This window comes from Chamaea fasciata, unplaced genomic scaffold (genome assembly GCF_029207755.1).
Source record: "Chamaea fasciata isolate MVZ Bird 193981 ecotype frontalis unplaced genomic scaffold, bChaFas1.0.hap1 SCAF_1, whole genome shotgun sequence".
Taxonomy (NCBI): Eukaryota; Metazoa; Chordata; class Aves; order Passeriformes; family Sylviidae; genus Chamaea; species Chamaea fasciata.
Genome location: NW_027094086.1, coordinates 147092730 through 147116270, shown reverse-complemented (window position 1 = coordinate 147116270; position 23541 = coordinate 147092730). Strand labels below are relative to the sequence as shown.

The 23541-nt window shown below is 42.8% G+C and overlaps 1 protein-coding gene across 1 annotated transcript in view; it reads right to left on the bottom strand.

Moving 5' to 3' along the window:
* PRKAG2 (protein kinase AMP-activated non-catalytic subunit gamma 2) overlaps nucleotides 1-21466 on the bottom strand; it is a 211409-nt gene extending 189943 nt beyond the window's left edge. The window contains exon 1 of the mRNA XM_066201168.1: nucleotides 21197-21466. Within this exon, the coding sequence (XP_066057265.1) occupies nucleotides 21197-21295 (99 nt within the window). The 5' untranslated portion in view covers nucleotides 21296-21466. The remainder of the gene's footprint in view (nucleotides 1-21196) is intronic.
* Between the last annotated feature and the right edge of the window lie 2075 nt (nucleotides 21467-23541).

Genomic DNA, 23541 nt, shown 5'->3' with positions numbered 1-23541 from the left:
ACGAAAACAACATTCCTTTTCAGCTTTAACAAAACCAGTTGTTTCTGCAAATTTCTGCTGCCCTGCTGTACGACAGCTGTTCCAGCCCCACCGTCAGCTTTAGCCAATTGTAAGTCATCAGTTTTCAGCACACAATGCAGCTGAAGGCCAATTCTGCTGGTAGCACTGTTGGAAATGAATCATTATTTGCCCAGATCTTGTATTAACCTTTTATTTCCCTTGAATATCACCACTGAAAAAGGACAGCTCACACCTTTCAAAGAGACCTGAGAAAAGAGATAGCAAAAATAAAATTTTAAAAAATAAGGAGATAGGTCAGGGAAACAGGGGAATAATAAAAGTTTATAAAATGTAGCATAAAAAACAAGGAAACAAAACTTCAAAAACCATCAATAATAAAAGTGTGGAATGCGGGTTACCCTGAACAGAGGGTTTTAGTCAAACCACCCAACATCTATTCCATCCACTTGCTCTGATCACTCTCTACTGTACATTTAAAGACAGCTACTACTCCTGCAAGGATGACAGATGTAGTCCTAACTGAACATGTAAACCTGTTAAATACTGTCTTAACAACTTGGTCAGATAATTATTTTACCTTCCTGCACAAAACTGATCTATTTTCATTCACAGTTCTGCAACAAGAGGTCTATAGGCTATAAAACCTGTAGCTACACAAATACTTGGAAAGTAACTCCTGTCTCAGTGGGCTGTAATTCAACAAAAATGACAGATGTTCCCTTATAGTATAAATTTTTTCGAGCTAAGTTTTAGATAAAATTAAGATTAAAAAGGAAAATTTAGAAAAATATATTATTTGTCAAATAAAAGAAAATATAATATTGAATCACAAAGGTCTGTCACTATGACCATGAAATCTGGTAGGATCTCCGGGTCTGTCTTGTACCATCTCTGCGAGACTCTGCCCAAGTCTGGCCTAGCAATAAATCAGACAGCTGTGGGAGACATCTCAATTTCTTACTAAATTGTGCCAAGATTTAGTTTGCACCCAGAAAAACCTTATTACCCCCTTTACATCCTCTTGCTGTTTTTCTTTGCCACTCAAGTGCACAATGCTGAGAAAAAGGGGAAGTCTCTTGTGCTCCCTCTTGCTGGCATCCCAGGCAGCTTGGAGGACAACTAGGAATTTCGAGTCCCAAGTGCAAAGAGAAGCAATAATTTTTCTGTGAAACAGCTTCCTGAAATCTGGGTAAACAACAACACTGTGTTTAAGCTAAGGCAGGCACCATGGTGATGATACCAAGATACTGGGCTCACTCCCTAGGAGAAACATGAGGATCTCTCATGAAAAGGACTGGATGATCAGAACAAGTGGAGGAACAGAAATCAGGTTAATTTAATGAATTTAATTTAATTATTTTAGTTTAGTCCTTAATCCGTCATTTATGTTTTCAAGGACTATAATTTTGTCTAAAACTTGAGCACTCAACTGGATAGAGACAAACTGAAGTGAACCTGTCTCAAAAGGTTAACTGGGAGCTGGCATGGTAATGTTGCTATGGATAAAGCGCAGTTCAAAACAGGCATCAGGAGGCCTCCAGAACAGATAAAAAGCTTTAATCCCATATTGATATATATAAGCAGTGTGAAAGCTCATCTGGAATAATGTGTACAGTTCTGGTCATCTGCTCAGGGAAGGTTAGTTCAGCTGGCAACAGGTGCACCAGCAGGCTGTTTTGACGATGAGAGGAACAGAGAGTCTCTCTCGTGGGACGTGACTAAAGGAGCTTGGCTCGCTGGGTTCCGCGGTTGACAGCTGATAGTGTGTGTGATCCTTCTCCACAGTTACATAAGGTGCATAAACAGCAACAAGGGAGAAGAGATAAAGGACACTTTGTGGGTGCGATTAGAAAATGGAAAATTATTGCGCGCAAAATGAGGCTGGAAATTTGGAAGGGAAAAATAGAGTGATGTTCCGGAGAAAAGCTCTAATGAGAGCAAGAAACGTCACCACTTTGCAAACTGATGAAGTTTATTCACTGCAGGGAAGATGTGATGGCACTGCCTAAAGGGTTTCCCTATAGGAGGCAGGAAATAAATGGCAAGTTAAAGAAGGCTCCTTCTTGCTTCACGCATCCCCTAAAGCAAAAATAGAAATAAATAATAATTATTTCTAGCATTTTTTTCCTAGACTCAAGAAATTCTGATCCTCCTGTTGAGACCAAATAACTGACTGATCTCCAGAAGAAAAACAGCTCTGATGCCTAATAACTGAAAGATGAGGAAGGACTACAGACACAGGAAAGGAGTCATTCTAGGTATAATGTGAGGTTCAACACAAAAAGATGGGATGATTCAGAAAGGTTAATTCTGAACTGTTTTCCAAATCTAGAAAGAGTCTGGTCCACAACCTGTGGCTACATGTCAGAATGTGACCTTTTCCACGTTCAGAGTGTGATAACCATCTTCTTTGGCTACACCTGCATCAAAACATACCAGACATGTCATAAGAAATCCTTGCTCCCTGATGCCATGGTTCCGGTCCTTCTCAAAAGTCTCAGATCAGATGTGCCCCAAGGATTATATGCAAAAAATACACATGGAAATATGGGTGTGTGCAGGCACACCCACATACACACATACAGAACATGGGATACTGCTCAGAAAAATGTACCATCTGCTTATTTAAGAGTTTCAAATGCCCCAAGTTTTGATGAAGAGCTGTATAATGACTCCAAAAGGGAATCAAAGGAATCCTACCTATGTAGACTAACAAGCAGAAATTATCTTTGTAACCTACTGAACAGCCTGGGAAAACAAACAGACAAGCAAACACTGTTTCTGCGAATCTGAACGAAATTTCTTTTTAACGGATTTGAAAGAGAAGCCCAGAAAGAGGAAGGAAGAGCTTTGAAAGTGAAATTACAAGTAAACAAGGACAGAGAAAGAAAAGAAAAAAAACCCAACTTCCTGAAAATGGATTGGAAAGGCCACCTAGAAATACACAGCACTGGTATTTCCAGCATTTGACCAGCCACCACCACAGTCCCAACCTTCACTCATCTCAGCCACCTGGCTGATTTCTTTTATCACAATTAGAAAAAACCAGACCCTCATCGGGAGAGTTCTGAACCGATCTGTCACCGTCCTTGCAGGTTCACACCACAGTTCCCACGGTGAGGGCGTCCTTCACAGCACAGGCTCTTCCTCAGCTCTCCCCAGGGCTTAGGGAACACACGGCTCTCCAGAGGCTTCAGCTGCTGGAACTTTGGGACTCTGGTGACCTGCCTTTTCAAATAGTGGGAGTAACTTCCGTTGCTGCCCCTGCAGCGCTTTTAGGAGCCCAGAGCATGCCAAAACACTGCCTGCCCTCGCAGCTGTACTCAGTTTAAGGCAGGGCGATGCTTTCCCACCCCTTATTTAACACTGGCTTATTTCCATCAGCCATAACAACAGTGAATGGCAGGGAAGCGATGTTTTATGGGGAGCCATAGGCTCACAGTCCTCTTTGATTTTGCGTCAAATGAGTCAAATTGGATTTGTCCACAACTGAAGGCAGTAAATGTACTGACACAGAGGTCTGGCAACAGACCCCATCACAGGTAAACTCCTGAGGCCAAAGGGAGCCACATTGTAGATGATTTTATACAGGGAAAGCTCCACACAGAGCCAGTGCAGAAACAGGAGCAGAGTGGGCCAAGACATCTGCAGTGCTGAATTACCTACAGTGGTCTGGCTTTAGGCATGATGGGTTTTTACCTTACATGCATGTAAGACTAGGGAGTGATTGCGCCCTACTTTCCAGCATGCTATAGTCTTGGGCAGATTACTTCTTAAATTTTTGCTTTCCAAGCTTCACATCAGAAAAAAATGAAACTTCCAGGGCAACATTAAATTGACCATTTCTTCTAAGCATTTAGAAATTTGCAGAAGGAAGGACATGGAGGGGGCAGTGCATTAGGGTTATTATGTTGGCTCCTCCCCAGGCTTTCTTTCGAGGACAGTTTTAAAAGAAATGCTTGGATCAAATACCCGTTCAATAAAAAAACCCTGGATATCCTCCAAGAGTCCATTTCTTTGGCAAGAGCAAATAAAGCAGGTCTCCTGGTGTTTAAGGTGTAAGTGAAACCTTGAGTGCACAGGAGGTTGATATTAGAAGGCACACTTGTCTGATAAGAGCTGCAAGAGGATAAACTGAATACCATATAGATAACAAGATGAGACTGGGGAAAATCAGGATCTTGCATGTATCCAAAAACTGGCAGTTCAATGACTGGTGATACTTTACATTCCTGATCCAGATTAGTTAGGGCACTGATGTTACCTGGTTCACCAGGAAAAAAAACCAAGGCCAGTGCAGGCAGGCAAAATGCTGCGGAGGAAATTGAGTTTACATGGAATGAACAAAACCATATTTTTCTCCAGACACAGAGAAGTAAACTTCTTGTGTTCATTCAGGATCTCACAGATCACAGAAAATGAATTTTTACTCTAAACTCTGTTCCACGCTTGGCATTTTTTGGCAAAGTCTTCCCTACCGTGTAGTCCAGATGAAGTAACTTCCTTGAATTCCAGCATAAATGTTCCTAGCACTGCTAAACACCAGCAAAGCAGTTAGTGATTGCTGCCACAGATATCTAAGATAGCTATCTATATGTCAGTCATGTATGACAAAACATAACTCCTAAAGCACTTCAGGGCTTTTCATATGCAAAAGTTTGTATCAGCTCCAGAGTTTACTCCACACTCTGTTCCCAGGCAAATAATGAACCACCCAAAGGTCAGTGGAGTGAGAGCTTGGTTTGGGCTACACACTCCCTTCAAGATGAAGAACAAAGCCATCAGGGTGTCAGGGCCAAGACTGCCATGTTTCACACTTCAGGGATATCCTCTTCCTCCTCAGCCCTGACACGTGGAAGGAGAAGCACAGCTGGATCCAAGATAAAGCAAGCTTGTGGTTAGGAGGTTATACTGTTGCTCCGTCTGGCTAAACTTGGCTTTAACCACCAAATCAACTGTGTATTTTCAGACTGGTGAGGAAATGAGATGTTCATGACCTGATTCAGAAACTAAAGCTTTGGACAAAGTTTTAGATGAATCTGTTAATGAATTACCAGCAATAGCTGAGCTTATGTTTGACTGAATTTCTATGGTCAGCTTAATGAATACTTGTACTTAGAAAAGACTTTGCTGAGATAAACATTTGTGCTCACTCTGCTTTGAAGTTATACATAAAATACAGAAATATGTTCCACCAGTCTAGTTGCTTTACATGCAATTTCCCAACAGTAAAAAGAGCAAGAAAATGTTAAGGCTTTTGCCAGAACATGTAATTAAATTTCCTTCCCAAAGCTATAAACTTCCTGTGAAGCCCAACCAATGTGTCAGACCAAGAACTGCAGCTCTAGCCATCAGAGGAAAGTCCTGTCCCTCCACTGGTGTCACAGATCTGTAAAGTGACACAGAAAGCCAGCAGACTCACAGACAGCTCTGCTGGAAGGCCTGAGAAACAGAATATCCTAGAAAGGAAAATAAGAAGTTTTAAGGCCTATTTTTAATTAATTACCAGATGGAAATAAACCTTTCTTGGAAATTCTGGAAACTTCTCGGAAAAGTCAACCTTTACCTCAAACTGGCCTTGTGTACAAATTAGGACAGATAAAAGACAGGGTTTTTTCTGTTAATGAAATTGTGATAAATTCTGAGACGACGCTTAGAAAAGAAAACAACATTAACTAAATCACCATGATCATTCTAACAACAGAATCATCTAGGCAAGTATATGTACTACACATAAAACCCCCTCATATATTATGTAAACATGCATAAAACAGTTTGAATTTACAAATTCTCAGCCTGAGCACAGAGGCATACTTTATTTAAATGGCTGTAATAAACCCACATAAAGTACAGGACTTAGCTTGGTAACTGTCTCTTCATCTCATAGAGTTACCAAATCTCTATATAAACAAAATATGGTCTGTCAGATTTCTGTTTGGCCTTTTTGTATTCTGTCTCTACAATGGGAATGTGAAAGAGAAAGGCAGAACATATTTATTCTGGTCTGGGCATCTGGCCAAAAGTTAAAGAGGTATTTTAGGTTTCCTGGCTCACAGTGAGTTCAGCCTCTTACCTGCCTCCCCATTTTAGACCACAGCTACAGAATTACAGCTGTAACACAACCAGAATAGCAGAGAGGGTACCTCACAGCATTAGCCATAAATATTACCACTGTACCCTGGTTTCACTCCACCATCTCCATCACAGCTCTCTTATATCAGACACTTTGCACTATCCTCTCGCATGTGGTGAGACTTGTGGTAAGCAGAGCTGTAAAATTTGTCTGCAAAGAGAGAAAGCTCTCAGCAGAAAAACTAGAAGAAACCTGGTTGTTTGTCAAATGGACTTATTGCAAAATCAAACCAAAAATACTGATATTTTGGTATCCATCCATGAGGTATTTCTGGTACACCATATTTTGCTCATTTATATTTTATACACTCACAAGCTTTAGGTGGTTCCTTCTCCCATTACTCTGAGCTGCACAGAGCCAGAATGAAATCCTAACAATTCCATCCCATGCAGAAAGTGTCTCCAGTTCCAACCCCACTGTCCACAGCAGCTCCAGTGACAGGGAAAATGTTCCTGCTAAGTAACACCAGAAAGGCACTCAGCATATCTAGTGCTGAGCAGCTCAGAAAGCTGGAAATCTTCCTCCAGCAGCTTCAGCTGCTCCATGTTCTGCACTGAACTGGTTACCTAAGCCATATAAAATATTTTTTAAATCCCCAAAAATGCTAATTGTGGGTATCCTCCATGAAAGCAGGAACCTTGTCACACACATTAGTATTAAATACTCCACCTGTGAGCAAAGTCGCCAAAATTCTAAAAAACAAGATATTGACCCCTAAAGTTTGCCTACGTCTCAGGAGTGTAAACAAATCGAAAAATCTTTCCCATAGAGACCCAACACATAGTTCTGTGACCCTGATTTCTTCATATTTTGTGGTAGGTATTGGAAACTCTAGAGATAGCAGCTAGTGCTTTTGGCTCGGAGAATACTGCTCGGGGAATATCCACAGAATCACAGAATAGGTCAGGTTGGAAGGTACCACAGAGGGACATCTGGTCCAACATCCCCGCTCAAGCAGGGTCATCCCAGAGCACATGGCACAGGATTGTGTCCAGATGGTTCAGGAATATCTCCAGTGAGGGAGACTCCACACCCTCTCTGGACAATCTGTCCCAATGTGTCATCACCTGCACAATAAAGAAGTTTAAATAAAGAATATTACTTGTGTGGAGGTTACAGGGGCTTTTGGAAATCATGGGATCACAAAGACAGGAGCACATAATAAAGAGAAACCTGATGTGAAAACTAGAAGACTGGGAGGAAGGCGGAGAAACTGAGACCTTTTGGCAACATGCTCAGAATCAGCCTTAGTCAGCAGAGATGTTCAGGAGATTACTGTGAAATGAAGTTCTCAGCCCAATGCCAGGAAGTCAGATTTCCACACTACAATGATAAATATTTTCAATGGTAATTGCTGGGAGGTCAATCCTGCCTGTCAAAACAGAAGTGCCACAACAGACCGTTGTGATGAATTTCACAAGATGAACTCCATTTTCACTCTGACCCATGATCAGTCCTTACAGCTGTCCTTGTGATAACTTTCACAGCACTGAATTAAAATATTTTTAACTAAAAAGGGATCAATCTAACTGTTTGGATAAAACCATGCTATCTTTCTGCAGTGTCTCTTTTCTGCAATGCCGTCAGCAATCATATTTCTACTGTTAAATAGTTTTCCATCTCCCTCTTTCCATTTAAAGCACATTTTGGCATAATCAGAGTGCTTTTCAATCAGTCCTGGTAAGAACAAGCCTCTGTCTTGGAGAAAAAGCAATTTCATTGGCATGATCAAGTTACTAATGACAGATCCATTATATAATCAACAAATTGGTGTTTCTGGTGGCTATTCCCTTTCCTCTTGCCTCCATAATAGTTCTCAGCTCAGTCAGACATTTGCAATTCATCTAGTAAACGGACAAAGTAAGCATTTGGATTTTCACCAGTTGTGTTGCATTGTGCTGGTTACTAATTGCAGCTGTTGCACCTCACTGCAGAAACATCTGCTTTTCAGCATAGGTAGGATGATCCTTCAGGCACAGGTGAATATGCAAGTGCCCTGTGCATCACTTGTGTTTTCTGCTTCCTTGATGTTAAAAACCTTCCCTTCTCCAGGGCATGAGGAAGCCCAGCATGAGCTGGTAGCTTACCTGTGTACAGAAATTTCCACTGTGTAGTGAAACATAAATCCACTAATTCTACCTTGTGAATCTCACTGAATTTACTAACTTCATTTCAGTTGCTCATAATTCCATATAGCTTCCACTCTATAGAGTAAATGTGCCATTTTCAGGCTTATCCTACCAAATGGTCATCTCTTCATCACTGTCTTTACCTCTTGTGTTTCTGAGTTTAAGGAAATGACATTGTAGGTATTTGTGTACAACAGTTCTTGAGAGGAAATTCTATTTTGTCACTATGAATAATCTCCCCTCCCTTTCAAATATTTAATTTTATTTTACTTATTTTATACAGTTGATCTGGAAATCAGTCTGCTTTGGATTAGAGTACACAGTATGGAAAAGAGTTTCTTAGATATTTAACTCCACTTCACCAGGATATACTTTGAAATGCCACTGCCATGTGACATTAATAACTAAGTAATTCCAATTTTCCATTTCCAATATTTAGGCAATATGAAATAACCAGAATCAAAAACTAACAGATAATTTCAAGCTAGCTCAGCAGTAAAATGCAACTAACTACCTCTTACAATTTAAGGTTGCTGAAGTCCACAACCCCAAATAGCCAAAGAAGTCTCTGGAGGTAAATCAATAAAAAAAGAAACCTTCTAAAATTATCTGGCAGGGACAGACTAAAGCAGAGGATTCCTGACGTGGGAGTTCTCCTGTGCTACATTTACATTCCCAGTAAGCAAGTCCAGGCATATTTGTTTTTACACATTCATTTCCACACCAAGACACATTTCCATTCCCCCCTCCCTCCTTCTGCTTTTGTGTTCCATCATCCACATCAACAATTAGTGGAAATGCCTGGCTGTGCCTGTTCACATTGTTCCCAGACTTTTCTCTCCCCCAGTGAGCTCTGAAGACCATGCATTATTTGACATGACATGACTTGGAGGCCTTCTACAGCAATGGCTGTATGCAGGGAAGCAGACAGAGGCAAGGAAGAAGTTAGTCCTGGTTACATCTGGGACAGTAGGACAAGTCACTGTGTGTTAATCCCCTTAGCACAACAGCCCAGGTGATAGAACTTCAAATTACTCAAGTCTTGTAAACAAAAAACCACCAGAAATCAAAACAGCCTAAAGGTCAAGCTCATTGCTCTGTTTGTTTTGTGACAGGAAAGCACAGGATATGCATAGCGTGGGGTTTTCCCCTGAAATAATTAAACATCTATTCTATTTTCCATCACAGCTCATTTCTCAGTGCAACATGTGCAATTTGCCAGCTTGTCTATACACACTGAATGTATTCAGTTTGGAGCAAACAGCTGCACACAGGGCAGCTTTCCTCCACACACACAGCCTCTGCTCATCACAGAATCACAAAATATGCTGAGTTAGAAGGGCCCCACAAGGATCATCAAGTCTGTCTCCTGGCCCTGTACAGGACCATCCTCAAGAGTCAAACCATGTGACCAAGAGCATTGTCCAAACACATCTTGAACTCTGTCAGGTTTGGTGCTGTGACCACTCTCCTGGGGAGCCTGTTCAGTGCCCAGCCACCCTCTGGGTGAAGAGCCTTTCTCTAACATCTGACCTAAACCTCCCCTGACACAACTTCAGGCCATTCCCTCAGATCCTGTCACAGCTCACCAGAAGGAAGAGATCGGTGCCTGCCTCTCCTCTTCCCCTCACAAGGAAGCTGTAACTGCAGTGAGCTCTCCCCTCGGTGTCCTCCAGGCTGAACAGACCAAGTGCCCTCAGCCCCTCCTCACATGGCTTCTTCTCAAGACCCCTTCATCATCTCTGTTGCTCTCCTTTGGATTGTCTCAAATGTTTTAATGTCTTTCTTGTCACGTGGCTCCCAAAACTACCCCCAGGACTCGAGGTGAGGCTGCCCCAGCCCAGAGCAGAGTGGGACAATCCCCTCCTTGCCCAGTTGCCAAAGCTGGCCTGATGCTCCCCATGACTCTGTTGGCCCTCCTGGCTCCAGGGCACTGCTGGCTCATATTCAGCTTGCCACTGACCAGGACCCCCAGGTCCCTTTCTGTGACACTGCTTTCCAGCCTCTCATTCCATACATCCAGAGCTGCCCCATCCCAGGTGCAGAATCCGGCCCTTTGTCTTGTTGAACTTCATACGGTCAGTAAGGACTTATGTTCTTACTTGTTTCTTAAATTAACCTGAGCAGGTGAACAGAATATTCAAGACCATAAAACACAAACAAAGGAACTACTGCCCTCTGAAAATGATCTTTCAGAAATATATGGAGTGTGTTAGTTAATATCTTCTCTCACTTTGTTGCTGAAGTCGAGAAATTTGATTTTACCATTCCTCCAAGAGAAGAGGATCGATCCCCAGACACATGTCCCCAGATTTCAGCCTGTGTGTCACAACTCTCATCCATTAAAGTGCACATACTGATCAATGCCATTGATCTTACAGCCTTCGCTTTTACATGTGTGCCTCTTCCTTGGTTACTTAACCCAAATCCTTCTGCTTCACAAACATGCTGACAAAAAGGTTTATGCAGATTATGGCAGTGAAATATATATTTTTAATTTTTAAACATTTATATTTGAAAGTAAATTTGAAATAACTACCCACAAAGAGTCTGAACACATTAAATGCCTACAGTAGCTCACGAAAGTTTTGAAGTTTACCCAGGTAAAAAAATACATAAACAAAAAAAATCCTCCCTCAATTTTAAGTGATTGCAGCCTTTTCTCAAGATATGTCGAAAAGAAATTTCTTTCTGAAGTCTTTATGACATGTAATACTTGGTCCCTCTCAGTCAAATGTAAGACAAACATACACAGACTTTGTTATGTGTCACAACAGATTGCAACGCACCAAGCATCGGTATTAGTTTCAGTCTTTATCATCAGGAGAACAGCTGCTATTTATCTCTTCCCAAATTACCTCCTAGTATTACTTTCAATCTCTGTTCCATTGAAATAAAAACCAATTTCTGATATTTTTGGTTGTATTTTTTGTCTGTTTGTTTTTTTCCATTTGAGCTATCAGACACAAGAGAATGTTACTGGAAGTGGAAAAGGAGGAAAGTGGCTGGTTTGTAATGCAGCAAAGAGGGAAGAATGGCACCTTGAAAGTTTGAAAGATGTAAAGCTTAATTTTCAAGTGTAATTAAGGATATCCTGATGCAAATGAACTGGCAGGATCTTCAAATATTGTAAAAAAACCCAAGATGCATAAATTCCTTTGAAAATCCCATCTCTTTGAGCTACTAGCCTCCTTAGCATCTACTTTCTTTTCTCAAGGCTTAATCTCGTGAATGGCATTTCAAGTAAACTTGAGTCATCTGTTTGCAGATTTTTGGATCTGAGACTACAGACAGATGGGAATCAAAAGCGAGTGAGTTACCAAGGCTTACCGAGTTACCACTCGTTTTTTCTGACAATGAAAATAAAACAAACTGGCTAAGCAGGAAGGCATTATAAGGCAACATGCGTTGTTCAGCATTGCAGGAGGATGAGAGGAGGCACACAATCTGTTGGGAAATCCAGCTGGGGAACAGCAGCTTCCCTTGCCTTGGGAAATGGCTGAGGTCCACCAGGACGACTGAGGAATACTGGGTGAAGAACAATTTTGTCTGACTAAGTAATGGAGATGAGCCCATTCCAGTGCATGGTTAAGTAAGATGCTTCCTCTTTTACTAACTCCAGTGCTTTACAGCTGAAAAATCAGAAGAGTTCCATTAACAGCAACTCTTACAATGCCAATTGACGACATGTCCACAGATCTGCAGCAGTGAAAAGAGCCAGAACTCTTAGTACAATACAGAAAAAAAGGAATTGAAGTAATTGCGCTTTTTGAATTACTGGATTTGCTTTATAAAGAAAAATGCTGGCATGTACTCTCCTGCCTCTGCGCAGCTTAAAGCATGTAGAGTCATTCTAAAACACATAGAAAAATATATGGAAAAATGTATAATTAATCATCACCCAACTAAAAGAAGTCTCTTAAATTAGTATTTACCTTGAATATCAAATCACTAAACAAAGAGCAAAGGGAACAGCTGAATAACATCTTCTACCTCCCATTCTTTTCAGGCTATAGATTTTATGTTTATGAATAATGTTGGCTCAACTTTTCAAATGGCAGAATTTCCCCATTTCTCCATAAAAATGTGGAGTTGATCTAGGATTAGTGGAAGGAGTATCAAATAATAGTGCTGAGACCATACTGGTATTCTCTTTCCGGCTCTAGTTGGCAGCAGCACTAGAGGATGCCCAGCTCCAGCAACTGGAAGGACAAGTCAGCGGAATTCAGGAAAGGAGACAGAATGCCTGCAAACTCTTTGGAGACTGCTGCAGATTGAACATGGCTGGTAAAGAGCTGTTTCAGATGTACCCAAACTCCATTTTCTTGACAATGCAGATGATCACATGTGAAATAGCTGTAGATGCCTTGTTTCAAAAATTCTACATCTGATGTGCCACCAGCTATACAGAAAATAAAAGACTAACATTTCACAGCTTTCAACACGAACCCCACGGAGGACATGATAATCAGGCACACTCATTGGTACCACTTTTGATGGTGGAAATTAAAATAGTCTCCTCTAATTTATCTCATATCCTCAATCCTTGGTTTTCCTGATCAGGCTGCCAAGAGTCCTAATAGTGTTATTTTAAGACATGGCATGACTGTCTGTAGACATTAGACTGGAATCCTTTCACTTCACACGTATTTTTCAAAAAGCAGAAGGAAAAATACTTCCCATCACTGCTGCCTTAGGTCAACGTTATACACAGATCTGATTTAGGTTGAGCTTGTACACAGATCCTTATGGAACAAATACTAAAGGAAGGAGGTTTGGCTTATTGTTAAGGTAAGGGAACTGGGTCTGAAAACTTCAGGAGTCCAACTGTCACATTCCTATACAACATGGGAAAAGTTGCTTAAACTCCAGCCATATCCTTGAATATCAGTGTTGCAGGGATGAAGTTGTTTCTTCGCACCTCCTCCAGCCAATACAATCCGTCAAGGCTTTAAATTCTTCAGAGAGTTTGTCTTTACTAACCTATGTACAGAGATCTAACAGCATTCAGTTATGGATGGAAAGAAGATCCCACGAGCTGTTTTGGTGTTTCGGTGTTGGCATACTGACACTTTCAAAATAGATTCTTTGTGGACCTCAAGCCTCAGCCATTCATCAACGCACAGCTTACACCTCCTCTGCCCTCAGGCCATACAGCAGACAGAGACTCAGACTGCTGAGGATTTAGTGCTCTTATCCCTGAACTGTCTTTCCTCACACGTCTTGGTTTAGATCACACTTCCAACATATGATTAATACTCAGTAACAGCAAATCGCCCTCTAATGAATTTATGCAAAAGGAATGGAAACACCTGATGAAAACCACATTTCAGAAGATGCAATGATCTACTGAGAAGCTGGCAAGCTCACACACAGCATGGTAACACTGACTAAGCACCTTTTTTTACCTCTTCCTTATTCTTCCTTCCTTTCTCAAGTCTTGTTGGGACTATTGTGCCTCCAGTTTTGATATCCATCTCAGAGAAGCCTTTTCCCAGAAGTCTCTACACTCCTTCTAGCCAAATTAAATTTCACTCCGCAGACTGGCTCTATGCTTTTGGAACAAGATCCAACTAACTATGGAGTTCAATTCCATGTGCCTCTGTAGTGGCTGAACAGTAGTCTGTCTCCAGGAACTTTCACTTGCTTGAATGTGTTCTATCAAAGCAGTAAACTCAGAGTTTCACAGCAGAAACTCAGGAGTTTCCATCCTTGGGAAAATCCAAAATCTGACTTGGCACAGTCCTGAGCCACCTGCACTAGTTGACCACTGGGTCAGGAATATCACCTGGACTAGACAACCTCCAGATCTCTCTCTTCAGCCTCAACAACTCCATGATTCTGTAAAAATGCTTGTTTGCACTTACACCTTTTAAAGGCCACATGGCCAAAAGCAAGGCAACAGAGCCCCAGTAAACATATTAAATGCACACCTGTTAAAAGGCATCAAACAGTCCTGTATCTGTGGAAATTTGTCAGGGATTCAGGCTAGGTAGCCTTAATAGAGTCACTGTGACCCACTTGAGAAATCTCTAAATAATTCCCCTTTTCAGATTTCGTTGTAGAGTCCATTCAAAATAAATGGCAAGCAGGTAACAATCCATTTCTACCACTAGACAGCCAGCAGGCAATGCTTATGGCACCTGTTTAGTCCACCACATTCCTAAAACGATCCCGTTTCTATGTAGAGCTTGGCTTCACCTTGAAGTTTCTTCATGCTGGACTCAGATTTTACCCCTGATCTAGCTCACCAAGTACTGATTTCCACAATTCCAAAGAAAACACATTTCCAACCTCTCCTAAAGGAATCAACAGGCATGTAGCTTCCACAAACCAGACGCAAACTTCAGTCATTCATAAAAGACCCCTGGTAAAATCACAACTGAGCAGGAAAGTCCTGTGTTTTGTAGTGTTGTCAGGCAGCACTCTGACCACTCAGAGAGGTTTGCTTTCTTCAGCTGGCAGAAGCAGAGTATTTTCTTATTTTTATTGTTCCAGCAGCATTACTGACATGAAAAGTTGACTGAAAATTGCACAATGGCTGTTGTACATAAATGAAGATAAAGGCTCCATAACATGGCAGACAATGCTTATAATGCACAAACTTCCTCCTAATGAATCCCCAGACGTATGAATATGTTCTCCAGCAGCTTAAAAAAGGCATATATCTCTGTCACCCTGGTCACAAAAATAGATTAAGTCTTCAGCTTATGACATAGGTTCTGTTTTTGGAGCAGAGGGTCACAGGCACCCTTTGCAATAATGACCGTAAGGTCTGAAGAATCACGGTGTGGGAAATAAATGACAACCATGAAACTCACACTGCGATGCATTTGCTCTGCATCCCACTGGGTCACACTCACATAATGTAATTTACTGTCAAGCTAAATTTTATGAAAATTTGAAGGATGTTATAAACCATTCTATGAATCCTCAGTGTCAAAAAGTGAAGTACGGCATTATGTTTTGGTTCTCTACTGTGTAAATAATGCTTTCATGCTTTAAAGGTTTCATATGCAAGCAACTTAAGAGAGACAGTGCTACAGAAGCAAACACTACACTGAAGCATTATACTCCAGTTTCTACAACTACATAAAGAATAAACACAAAAATCACTCTGCATATCTAACACACATTGGTGTTTTAGCTCACTGCTGGAAGGAGAAATAGTTCAATAGCAGTACAGCACTGTATCACCACACCAACAATAATATTTTATATTTATTGATGGCATCGTATATTCATCTGTGTACATACGTTTTCCTTTGCAGGAGAAAAAGACACACTCCATTCAAGATTGAAACATTTTTCTTTTAGCCTTTGAAGACATGCACAGGTCTCCCTGTTTGTGAGATTGCAACATTGTCTCCAGAGTGTCTACAGTGCAAACAACAGCAGAAAATTGAGCCAACAGCCCCCTGCAACCAGATCAGGACCTGGAACCAATTCCTAAAGCCTGGTGATCTGTCTAGGGTCTAATAGCCCACCTTGTCTGCTGTTCATGTCTTCCTTGATGCTGCATTTCCCCTGTAACCAACTCTGCTCTTTCCTTATTCCCTGTGCACGCGATGCCTTTTGACAGAAATTCAGCTTTTCTTCAAAGGGATGAGAATTACACGTGTTACTTCACTCAACATGAATGTACACAATTTGGGCAACCAATGCTGCTTGAGTTTTGCCTCCTTTCTCTTCCCATTAGCCCTGCCAAGCCAGCACCTGGGCACACCAACCTACTTCCATAACTGTCCATATATCATCAACAAAATGAGGGTTGAATTCTGCTTTCAGTCACATCTGAGTAGCTCCCTTGAATGCAATGTGGTGAAGTTGAGCATAAGCTGAACCTTGCTGGTCTGTGACCAGGAGCTGGAACCTCCTAGGTGGAGATCACTACCCCCCACTTCACTCCTGATCCTTCTGGAGCATGACTTTTCTTCTGTTCTACTAATTCCCAATACAAGCACAGTGTAAACTTCCCTGAGCCCAAGTCTCACCATCCACATTTCTGTGAGGTCGTTCCACATTCACAACTTATTCTTCCAAGGAAATTCACTTTTTTTCTGAGCCCACAGTCCTCACAGGCTCAGATATAAATAAAGGAAGTTGGGTGAGAAGCTTCAGGAGCAGAATCTCAGACCAGGAAAAGTAGTGTTTTTCAAGACACAACATGGTTCTATACACTGACGGTCTGTTTCTGTTTTGCTTTAGAACCAAGAAGGCTAATGCTTCCTTAATTGCAGTGGCAGCTATTATGATTGTAAACATGAGTCCTTCAGATAATTCAAAGTACCATCTCAACACTCCTGAGTAAATATTTCTTGCCCTTTCCTGTCTTAATATATCAGCTCTTGAGGGAGGAATCCAAATTTAAACTTCAAGGCCACAGAGGCTCAGGACAACTCACAGCCTGCCCTGTGAAAGTGAGATGGAGAACAGTTGCAGATTTAATTTTAGGGAAACATTTCTCTCTCCTCTGTCTCTCTCTCCCTTCACCTCCTTTTCCCAAGAAAATAAACATTTCTTTCATTTCTAGATCACACTGGAAGCTGATTTCCTTTCACCTTTCAAAGAATTCACTAGATAATTCCCCATCTGCAGCTTCCTAAAGTGACTCCTAGACTGAAGTGCTGCTCTTATCACCCCACCCTGCAATTACTCGGAGACAAGAAGCATCCTGTAAAAACTGTGACAGAACAAAATCATTTCACAGTGATTTATTAGGCATGCAGCCATTAATGACTTTGCAAGTGTGGAAAGCAAGATGGAGGGGCAGAGCCTGAGCCAACAGTAGCTGTCAGAACATCATTGTCATCTAGCGGGTTAGAAATATTTAAGCCATCTGATGTTCAGCCTGGCATCCCAGCATAACACCAAGCCTGGAAACAGCAATACATTTTGACATTGAGGACTCTCTTCAAAATCACAGAGGTTGACAAAGAAAAGGGAGAAACTGTGCAGAGATGTTTCTTTGTGTGGCATAGAAAACAAAGAAACCTGGTCTCCAAGCACATCCTTCTAGTGCATCACCTCTGCTATCAGGGCTAAAGTACCAGAGGCAAGAGTCGCCTCACTGAACTGAAAGGTGTTTTGATATTCATTCACAGATGTTATTTTTGTGCTTATTGTGAAAAAAACTCCTTGTTCTTTTGAATAAAAGTCACCTTGCAATGTATTTGGGAAAAATCCAAGGAAGTGCCAAGCTCCTGCAATTCCCACCTGCTGGGAGCAGCGTGTGCTTGGCACCTGGCATAGTGAAGCTCTTGAGACAGGTTCTACCCTCAGTTGTGCTCATGTAAATACAACATAACTCTGCTTGCACTGACTAAACCATCCCAGATGAAATTCAAAGTAAACAAGAACAGAATTTTTTTTTTTCTGCAGCACCAGGGACCTACAATGGCAACGTTAACATTAGAACAGATCGATTTTGCAAGATGACAAAAGAACATTCTGATCCCACTGCTGTGAGCTCCTACTTAGCAGACAATTGCATCCCATCTCAGAATAGAGATTTAAAAATGTTCAAAGTAATGTGCAGGCATTAACTTATGGCTTAAAATGGAATTTTATAATGCTAATGTCTTCATATTACAGATATGATGCATCTATAGAGCAAAGGTTTCTATTTAAATCTGTAGCAGCTTTCAAAGATATTTGGACCAGAAATTTCCATTTTAGGCATGTCTAATTTCAAGACTTCTGAATGTGCTGCTGGGACAGACAGAGGTTGATATGACCTTTACAAAGGCACCTGCAATTATATTCTGGTCCATCTAAATTACCAGTTTAAGTCAGTTGTGTATTTACAAAGAAAACAACAACCAAACAACAAGATGTTCCGTCATCCCAGACATTCAGCAAACACTCCCCGGCCATGCTACAGAATACAGTGGCCCCTGCTTTATTCCTGGCTACTGAACACAAGCTGAGAGCAGTGAGGAAAGCCAGCCTGCAGGAATTTAGTGGTCCACCACCACTCCCAGAAGAACAGGCAGGGCACCACCCACCTGTGCTCAAGGAGACTGAGCACAGAAAGAAGGTGAAAATAGATTGTTTCCAGACTTTTTGTATCATGTCTTGTTTTTCCTTGAGAAAGGTGTACCTGAGAAATGCCCTGGAGTGTTGCAAGCCACAAACCTGCTTTCTTCAATTGATCTGTTTTTTCCCACTGTCACAGACAAACCTCAAACAATAAAACTATGTGGGGGAGGGAAGAAATGCATACAACTTTCTTTTCAGCAATCCCTATCATTCCACAATCCTCTAACCTAATGATAGTGTATTTTGCATCTTTCACTGTTTCCCCCCCCAATATATATTACTTTTTCAATCAGCATTTCTGCATGACCAATAAATACATATTATGTCAACCTGCATCACAACAGTACCTCTCTGTCATATTGCTTTCTCTTTCAGAATGGACTCCTCTCTCCCCTCCTACACAGACCCTGTTAGTTCTTCTCTTGTTCCTAATCTGAAGATCCAGATGAGCATGAATTACACGCCTCAGCAATAAACATGATCTCACAGAAACACAAAGAAGAGGATGAACAAAATAAAAATTACTGTCTGGTGAAAGCTCCCTTGACAACTACAGCTACACTGACAGGCGCCACTGAAATAATAGAAATGATGCTTCAAAACAACAGCCACGACAACGTTATGAAAGAGAAAAAAAAACAGTCTAAACAGATCTTTTCAAATGCAGATTCCTCTGTCAAGTAAGGAGAATGTAAAAAATGTTCTTTCTTATAGCACAGCCATGTTCAAACTCTGCCAGATTACAGAAAGCCACGAAAAATATGAGTACAACCATGGGCTCAATAGTCCATTTGAGGAATGTTAGAAAGGTGCAGAATGGAAGACAAGGATCATGTTTTGGGGATGGAGAGGAAGGATGGAAGTTGTTATCTCATTACCAAATCTTGAAACTCTTCCAACTGGGTGAGCAACAAAACTTATGTTGATTTCAGTGCAGCATCAAGCATTTGCAAGCTTTTATATCAGTCACTACCATTACCCAGTTGACAAACTGCATAGCAAAAAGCCAAGAGATGATAAACGTGAAAAATTATGACCCACTACTAAAAGTGTTCCATCCAAGACAGAACTAAGGCAACACTCATGAAGAAAGGTTGTCTATGGATTAGGGAGGAAATCAGGAAAAAGCATTAGCATTCCTCTGTCAATAATGATTCAGTCCTAAGGAGTTCCTTAAGTACTTTTTTTCCTGTTAGCTTCACACCATAAAAGGAGGAAAATTGTTCTCAATTCTGGTGTGGTCAGAGATATCTGGTGGTCAGCAGATTATTTCAAAAACACCAGGTGGATGCTGTGAAATCCGGCAAGAACCACAGGAAACTCCAAAACTACTTATGGCTTCTCAGCAGGCAGAAAATGCTGGGAGCATTTCTGTAGCTCCTGGGAGCAGCAGGGGGATCCAACTGCACAAGAGTTTCTGGCTAGACTGAGTAGAGGTGGGGGGGCAGTAGAAAGAGATGGCAGAGACAATACTGCAGCCAGGGTGGGAAGGAATAATGAGCACAGGGGGAGTTGTGCTTTGGTGTGGTACATTTTATTTGCTGGTATTTTGCATCCCTATTGTGAAGTATCACTGGCAACATGGTAAAGTTTATTGCCTAAAATCTTCTGTCACAAATACATAGCCAACACCCATGTTAGCAGAAACAGACCCTTTTTTTCTAGTACTGAGTGCACTCTGAGCTCCAGAAGTTTGGCTTGGGCTCTTGGGCTTGCATTCCTCCCCAGAGAAAAATAAAATCTGCAGAAGAGTCATGTACTTTTCCTCCATTTTATTCCACACACTCAAGACACCTAATAAATTTGCTTTGACTTCTTATTCTTTCCTAAAACAAAGGAAAATCTTAGAACCAGAAATATCTTTTTGCTCCTTGGTGGCCTGGCAGAGATACGGGCAGAATTGTTTCCCACTTTCATATAATGAGATTTAAAACAAACTAATAAACAAAATAAAATTCCAAACACCAGTAAGTAATAAAACAACAGAGTGCAAAGAAAAGATACAAGGACTTTGTCATTTCTCGCCAGAAGCACTGAAACCAAAAGTACATCAGGACTGAGAACAGAAAACTAAGAGCTACATGGATCACAAGAACATCCTAATAGTAAAGAAAACCAGTAATCTAAGTTTTGAAAGGCATATAATTCTGAAGACGGAGCCAGTCAGCCTTTTAGTACTCACTGGAAATAAAACTTTAGATCTGTGGTTATTCTGTATCTGTATGTATAATTTCTTGCACGTTAACTTTATAGAGGAATATACAGAAGAGAGCTGGCGAACAGACTGCACCGCTCACTAGTTTGCCGTGAATACAACTGCCCTGCTCTTTCGGCAATGACCAGACTGCTTGGATCCAAATCTGAGCGAGCTCTAGGTTGCCCAGCCCGGGGAAATTCAGAAGTGGATAAATCTTGAGAGAGAGGGAAGAATCAGATTAAACGCTGGTTCAGCCACAGGCAGGGACAGTTCCCGGAGCCAAACCTTAGAATGTTGAGACCAGCCTTTTGCTAGACCGTGCTGCGAGTCTGAGAGGGAATGAGACAAACTGAGCCAAACCCACAGCCCAGGGCACAGGAGCACTTGTACAGCAGGCAGTAAGAGTCACTTCTGAAACCGGGATAGTGAGGATACTCCTCCGTGCCACGGACACTGCATCCTGCGCTCCCAGCACTGCACGGGGGGCCAAGACCCCACTCTTCAGCCCACCCCAGATGTGGAGGGCTCGGCTGCTGCAGGGGTGCGCCCCCAGCCCAGCACGCCCCAAACTCCAGAGCTCGGCGCAGGAAACACCTCTCCCTGCTCCATGTCAGAGAAAAACATGCCTAAGCCACGCCAGCTGCCGAAGGGGAGGAAGAGCGAGGAGCCACTTACGGGGATGTGCACTCGCAACATGAGTTTCTTGTGGCTGGAGATTTTCCTGCTGCTGCTGCTGGAGGCATCTTTCTTCTTGTCCATGGCAGTGCTTCCCATGCCTTCACCCAAGCGTGGTGCTGAGCGATGGATCTGGAGAGAGAGGCTCCTCTTCCACCTCTCCCCACCGTCCCACGGGCCGCAGTTACTCCAGGCTCCTTATTTTCTCTCTTCTCTCTCTCTTTTTTTTTCCCCCCTTCCTAATGGCCTTAGGAAATTTGGGGGGGGGGGGGGGGGGGAAGCAAGAGGAGGGGGGAGAATGAGAGAAGCCGAGGGAAGGGGAGGAGTTTCTCCAGCTCCGGTCTTTAATCCCAGCAGCGAGGTGTCAGGGGGGACCTTCGCAAGAGCAGGAGATGCCCTTACAGACGCTGCTCCCTTTCTCACTCTTCCGCCCTTTCAAAAATATCCGGAGCATCCTGGGGGAGGGGGGGGGGGAGAAAGTTTCCTTCCCCTCGCCCAGCCCGGCCGCACTCGCACCGAAAGAGAGAGAGAGAAAAAAATAAAAATAGAAAAAAAACCCCAACCCCCAAAACACCCTAAGGCCACAGAACCCGAAAAGGGGAAGGCGCTCGGGCGACGCTCCTGGCAGACTGGGGAGTCCTGCGGGGAGCCCGAGCGCGGAGGGAGGGCGGGAGGACGGGAGGAGCTGCTCGGGCGCTCCGAGAGCCCCGACAGGGTCCCCGGGAGCTGCTGAATGAGCACCACGCAACTTTTCCGCAAGTCCGGCCGCTTCCCCCGGGCCGCCCCGCCGGCCCCTTGGCGAGGGGAGAGGAGCTGGAGCTGTGCCTGCATTCCCCGGGCTGCCGGAGCACGGAGGTGGGCGAAAAGGCTGGGTTTCACCTTGCCAAAAACGCCCAAAGGCGGCGCGGTTCCTCTCCCTCCCGACCTCCCAGGCTGTTTCCTCGCCTCCCTCCCCGCGGGATTTCTCCTGGCCGTGCCCTAAGGGTGGGGGATTTCTTTCCCCCGAGGCACCGCTTCCCACCCGCGCTCCCCGCATCCCGGGCCGGCCGCTGCAGCGGCCCCGGGATGGCGCTGGGCAAGGAGGCGGCCTCGCCAGGCTTCATTCCCGCTGGGCTAAACCCCAGGCTGCCCTCCCTCCGCCGGGCTGACAGGGAACGTGTGCCAAGCCCAGGAGGGCCGCAGTCCACTCCTGAACGTAGAATTTTCCGCTCTCTCCCTCCAAAGAGCCTTCAACGCGCTTGCAGATTCAGCCGAGCGAAAGAGGCGGCTCAGCCCCCGCGGGGCGGGTGGATTTGGCGTCCCCGGGTCCCAGAGAAGGAAAAGCTTCCAACATCCATCACCTGTGGCTGTGCCGCTGCCTCAGAGCAAAGCCGCGGCAGTGCCACCCCTGCTGCCACCAGGGCTGAGAGTTTGGGACAGCAGGGGTGGAGAGGTGTCTTTTCTTTAGGACAGCAGGTGGTTTAAACAAGCATACATTCTGCACCATAATACGAGGGTTTGTTTCAGAAGGGGCTCTTCTTCCCTTGACAATCCCTGCAGCTTTTTACACTGCCTGAATTTGAGGATAAAACCAAGCCCGCTACAGCTGCAGATCTTTGATCACAGCACTTAAACTCAGGTTTTCCCTGGGTTCAAAGATGTGCGTGTATGCATTCACAAAGCCTACACCGTAATCACTCCCAACAAATCTTAGGGAATTCGATAAAACAATGATTGAGGAGAGAGGGGAGGAGTGTTTTCCTTAAAAATCTTATCTTCTGAAAGAATACTGTGTTGCAGTGGTTATCATCAAGAAATACAAGAATTCCGATTTATTTCCCTCCTTATGGAAGTCTCGGTATTTAACAGGTGCAAAGCTTGGTCGGGTGTAAAGCCTGTAGCCACTTCTCTAAAACCATACAGAATTAAATAAAAATATGACCCCTTTAATGTAATAGACAAGTGTCCTATAGGTCCCTACAGGGTGTCGTGGAAGGAAACAGATCCAGAAATGAAAGGGGTTAACATCACTGACACAGGTCAGGAAGGGATGTGGATGGGTCTTTAACACTTGTTTTCTCCCAACATTTATATACACTCTGCCGACAAAGTGCTGTTGCCAAGGGAAATGGAAATGACTGGAATAAAGAAATAAAAAAATTACTAATAAGCATGCCTATGAAAAAAACTGTCACAACATTTTTTCTAGCTAGTGTGGTCTTGAAAGTTAAAAAAACTAAGGAAGAAAAGGTAGAATTTCTTTAGCAGGATTTTAGCAGTGGTAGATGCTTTATCATAAGCAAGCAGATCTCCTGGCCATTATTCATTAAATTAACAAACATTCAAGGTGGAATAAAATCTACCAT